This window comes from Sardina pilchardus, chromosome 13 (assembly GCF_963854185.1).
Source record: "Sardina pilchardus chromosome 13, fSarPil1.1, whole genome shotgun sequence".
NCBI classification, from domain to species: Eukaryota; Metazoa; Chordata; class Actinopteri; order Clupeiformes; family Clupeidae; genus Sardina; species Sardina pilchardus.
Genome location: NC_085006.1, coordinates 16,592,178 through 16,597,539, shown reverse-complemented (window position 1 = coordinate 16,597,539; position 5,362 = coordinate 16,592,178). Strand labels below are relative to the sequence as shown.

At 40.8% G+C, this 5,362-nt stretch overlaps 1 protein-coding gene across 1 annotated transcript; it reads right to left on the bottom strand.

Annotated features, from left to right (window-relative positions):
* Nucleotides 1-3,804: 3,804 nt before the first annotated feature.
* si:dkey-243k1.3 (endonuclease domain-containing 1 protein-like) lies at nucleotides 3,805-5,237 on the bottom strand. The gene is made up of 3 exons (XM_062552933.1): nucleotides 4,930-5,237; nucleotides 4,446-4,602; nucleotides 3,805-4,247 (listed from the first exon to the last, which is right to left on the bottom strand). Exons 1-3 carry the CDS (start codon nucleotides 5,224-5,226, stop codon nucleotides 3,865-3,867), a joined length of 837 nt encoding a protein of 278 aa, XP_062408917.1. The 5' UTR covers nucleotides 5,227-5,237; the 3' UTR covers nucleotides 3,805-3,864.
* Nucleotides 5,238-5,362: the final 125 nt, after the last annotated feature.

Below are 5,362 nucleotides of genomic sequence, written 5' to 3'. Positions count from 1 at the left end.
TTTGCATGCAAAGGCACCTACAGGCCTACGATAAATCAGAATCAGCTTTATTGGCCAGGTTTGCGTAAACAAACAAGGAATTTGACTCTGATTAACCGTCCAATTCCTTGTTTGTTTATGCAAACCTGGCCAATAAAGCTGATTCTGATTCTGGTTTATGTGTATCGTAGGCCTATACAGCAGGTATAAACATACAGTATAAACATACATATTCATTGACTGTTACAATTCCATGGTATGTTTCGCTATCCAGATTGGAATTAACCCTCTAGAGTCTAACCCCCCCCCCCCTGGATTTGAAAAACTGTTCCAAACACATCTCAATCTCTGATAGTTATTGTCCCATATAGTATGAAGATGTGATGATTACCAATGTATAGTATGACGATTGTTTACATTACGCATAAACAAGAGCGTAGGTTTTGTTTCTGCAGAGAGTCTTGATAACGTACTGTTGTCGGCACACTTGCCTGCATCCTCTGTGTTTGCCACTAATGCAACAAGTATGCTGTCAGAAAAATTCCCATCAGGTCGCAGCGTCCCAGCTTGTCTAACCTGGCTGCCCTGGAGACATAGCCCACACTTAATACAAACACGTTGGAATGAAGATGACTACGCAACAAAAATAATACCAATGAGTTCGCTAAGATATCAGTATGGACAATCACGTCATCCCAAAATACTGGCCGTGACATATCCCCATGATCCATATGCAAATCTACACCCTTTACATAAATAACCAATCATCAAGGTCATCAGAAGAATGTCAAAACTGAAAGGCCACTCAGATCTATTACACTAAGAACAATTCTCAGCTGCAACAGTCAACATCCCCGTCTGCTATACCAGACACTTCAGATCAGAATCAGGCCAATCAAAAATCATAATCAGGTTTTTTTTCTTTTTCCACACAAAAAAAAAAACAAGGAATTTGACTTGGTGAAAAGGTACAAGACACATAAGAAGTATTGGTAACACTTTATATTCAGACACACATATTCACCATTAGTTAGCTGCTTACTAACGTGTATTAGTAGCATACTAATTTGTTAGTCATTATAAGTCACTAATTGATACCTTATTCTGCAATGCAATTCAAATGCAAATTAAGTTGAATGGGCTTTTTGAATGGGCCTGCTGCAGGTGAGAGGACTGAAATCCTAGGATTTTCTTTTATTGTTTTTACAAAGTGCCATTGATAGCCTACATTCTCTTTTAAAACATATACATTTGGAAACTAGTTGAGTAAAGGTTTCTAATGGTGTCACTTATATGTTTCTATAGGTCCGGGTTCTGTTCTCCTACTGGGTGTCTGACCTGTCATCAGTTCCTTTTTATAACTATTTATATTGCCTCAGGTGAAACATATAATGTTAGGATATTTACCTGACAGCTGTAAAGTGTACGTATTATTTATCCTATCAAGTGATTAATCTAATTTGGAAAAAATGTGGCCCCTCATCCAAGTACTCGCACGCAAGCCTAGAAAGCCAAGAAAATACGGCGGGGAATGGCCAAGGGCTCACGGCGGGGAATGGCCAAGGGCTCCCCGCCGTATTTTCTTCTGTAGTGAATCTGAAGAAGACCACATGGTCGAAACGTCATTATTCTGTGCTAAAGAAAAGAAAAGAAAACTAAAAAGAAGAATTTCAAGTGTGCGAACCTTTTTCCATGCTTTATGATTTACCCTTGTTCTGCACCTTGACCTGGGATGTGCACAAACATTTTTACTATAACTTGTTCAAAAGAAAGAAAAAGGATTCTGAAATTATATTAAATATTCCAGTATTGGTTTTGGTTTGTAATTAAGCCTTTACTTTGCATTCAAATATATGTAGGACTATGGCATATACAGTATATATATATATATATATATATATAGAGAGAGAGAGAGAGAGAGAGAGAGAGAGAGAGAGAGAGAGAGAGAGAGAGAGAGATAGAGAGAGAGAGATTATACTGTATCCATAGGACATTTTCATCATGGTGCATTCATATGAAGAATTATGTTCCATAAAATAAGTATCATTCAAATCTTGCCAAAAAGTTTTGAATAAACACTGAAGGCTTGATCCAGACCAAACCAAACCAAACCAACTGCTGGCTACCCTGGAGTTCTGGCGAGGGTCTGGTTTACTACCAGGCCAACTGCTGGCTGCAGAGGGACCGAATTAGTCTGCCTGAGCAAATGATTCACCTAAAAGTAAAGATGAGCAAATAGTTCTAAAATCATTTTTTTTGTCTCACACTGAAATAAAAAAGAATGGAAATGTCCCTTCAATATATGTTCAAGTGAAGCAAATGTATTGTGCTGTGTTTCCCCTTGTCTATATTGTATATGGTCATGAGTTTGGGCTGAGGTTAGGCATCCCTTCAGATATACCTTCAGTACACAAGATTTCACAAACAGTAGATGACAGACCCACCCAGGAGAACAATATGTTGAGGTTCTCCTCTCTCATCAACATGTGAGGCAGACATGCTCTGCAATTGATATAAGGCAGACATGTTCAGTGGTTGATGTGTATTCAGACAAATACTTTTGAAGGATGGCAGGTGGCATTTTTTCTCTCATGGACTGCACAAAAGGTATGCTAATGGTTTCATATTGATATACAGTATATTCCAGGAATGCAGTCTGTCAGCTAAGATGTCTACGCTCCCTGATGATCAGGTATACTGAGAGTAACAAGGCAAGTGAAATACATTTCTATCTAAAATAAATATTCTGAAAATAAATCTTTCCCAGACATTTATTGCATGGGAAAGCTGACAAATTCTGTCAAGTTTCAATCAATTGTTACTTTCTACATTTCACATACTGTAGATCAGTTCAGGTGTTGTAATAAATCCTAGCTGCCACAAGGTGGCAGTAAATCACCACTTAAGTCACAGAGAGCTTCTGACCTCTGTTCTGAAGTCTGAAATGCTGTGACTACGTTTGAAAAATCCTAATTGTTTGGTTGACAGTGAACTGCTTCATTGCCTCTGGTCAAATGAAGATGTATTCTGTCCTGTCATGCTGTGGCCTGGATCATAACCCCCCATCACCAGCAGTTAAGTGTGCCTCTGTTATCTGTATGTGGAAACTTTCACATGACAGGAAGTGTCTGTGTGTGCATTTGTGTGTAAGAGAGAGAAAGCTTGTGTTACTCATGTGAGTAGGTACAACAAAAGCAGCGGCAAACTTTACCCTGTTTGTTTTTAGAGAAATTTACTTATTTTGTTATATATATGTTATAATGTTATATCTATCTATGTGTTGTATCTATGTATCTATGTCTATGCATTTTTTTTCTACTTAGTATATATATGTACCAAAGATTTCTGTTTTTGACCGAATAGCCAGTAGCCTAATTTATAATGGCATGGTTCTTATGGCCTGCCAGACAGCCCTCTTACTTGCGGCAGTATTATTTTAACATAAGAGTTGTTCTCCATTGCAAGAAAGGGAAAAAACTCAGCTCAAGTGATCTTCAACATATGATAACACTCTGCTCCCTCTGGAATGGATAACTCTTATATTGTAACTATTTCAATCTGTAAAGCATGTTGTGTAAACCTTTGTGTGCTCTCAATCTTTCCAGGTGAAAACAAGCTCTTATATATGACATTTGGCATTCTTACAGTATATGCTAGCATATCTCATTAATGTCATCCTTTGGGATGTGTTTAGTCAACCCTCAGAACAGAGCCATTTTGGATAACAGTACTGTATGTTTATAGTGGACCATAAAGGTCACTGAGTTTGAATCACTAACAAAGACACAGGATAATGTAAGGCCATTTAATTGTTTCAGCCAGGAGCCAATTACCATATCACATACTGAGCTCTACTGCTGTCAAAGCTAGTATTTGATTCTCTACTTAACACACCCGGAACAGTTCCCCCACAGGTGTGTTGGAGTGCTGCTGGAGGAACTCAACCATCTCCTCCAGAGTACGTTCTACTACAATGTTCTGCTCCGTGTTGAGGGCCGTTGCACCGCCGCTGAACTCAGCCCAGCCGTTGTGGCCCATGCAGCAGTAGGCGTTCCAGATGTACTCTGGGATGTTGACACGGTTGACGTTGTTCTTGACAATCCAGTTGTTTTCGGAGGGGATGGCGCCTACCAGGACATGGGCCTGGTAGGGGCAATTTAGAAACTTCTCCGTGAGCTTGGTCTCATAGATTCGCCAGGCATTCTGGTTGAGTTTAGGATTTTGGGGAATTACATTTGTGAGGGTGAAGGTGGCGTTGCGTCCTGGAACTAAATAGTAAAGACAAGGACCACAAATTATGGTTATTTTGGGATACATGATGACAAAAGCTACAGTATATCTTATGTACTGTATGCGGTGAGATCTTTCAGAAGTCATACGGCCATTGTAACCACTATGCCAGATAAGTCAGGAAAGTCATACATGGTGCGTGTCACAGAATGAGTCCAGTGTGGAGTTAGACTTACCAGCATGATGACCGTTGGGGTTGAGGTGTCCTCGGTCAAACCCAGAGTGTGTGTAGTCTTCATTCAGAGCCTGCTTCTCGCCCAGGTAAATATCAGGGTTGTCCTGCCCAAGCCAGTAGCCATCTTTCATTTCCCCACTCCATGAGGGATCCACCAGCTGGAAGTTAGAGCGTATGTTACAGTATAAGCACTTGAGACTGAGTCCATAAGGGGGAACACGTTATAATACTGTATGTTGACATCTGTTAAATGTTAAAACTTGACTACTGTGACTGTATGCAAACTGGACAACACAGTGGGATCCCCAAAGCTAGATTAATCATTGCCTGTTCCCTAAAGATATGTAATCAAACATCAAACGTCAAACTGATCTTTAAGGACAATCAGATCTTTTTGTTTCAGAAGTGTAAGTGTTTCATCTCTGACATCTGATGCTGATTACGGCTGGTGGGACTGACCTGTGGGTCTCACCTGCAGGACTCACCTGAGGCTCAATAAACCAGCGCTTCTCCCTGCCTCCTCCGTTGCTGGGCTCAAAGATGTAGGCCGAGTAGACCGCTATGCGGTGATATGTGTCGTACAGCGTGGCAAAGTGGTACTGGTTGTTGAAACGGTGGCAGAGTTTAACCACCTCGGCCCTGTCCTTTCCCAGGTCAGGAATCCAGCCCTTGTGGAAAGACTCGTAGCATTCTGGGATGTCGTAGAAGTTGGTCACCACATCCCCAGCCACCAGGCACAGGTAGGTGGTCACTAGGACACAAAGGGCAAGTGTTTTCTGCATGGCCAAGTCCCTCACTGTGTTATGCAGCAGCTCTCAGAGGGTATGTGTGCATTTTATAGCTTTTCTTTATCTCCCCTACTCCTCCCCTATCACTGTTTTCCTTACATGGGAAGGTCACCAGGCCGGACTAAAATTA

Bases quoted from the DNA above. Each gene is read 5' to 3' on its own strand.
- si:dkey-243k1.3 (XM_062552933.1), bottom strand. From the start codon at position 5,226: ATGCAGAAAACACTTGCCCTTTGTGTCCTAGTGACCACCTACCTGTGC. The intron at 4,603-4,929 runs GTGAGTCCTGCA...TCTAACTTCCAG, and splicing joins GCTGGTTTATTGAGCCTCAG to CTGGTGGATCCCTCATGGAG. The intron at 4,248-4,445 runs GTAAGTCTAACT...TTTACTATTTAG, and splicing joins CCCCAACGGTCATCATGCTG to TTCCAGGACGCAACGCCACC.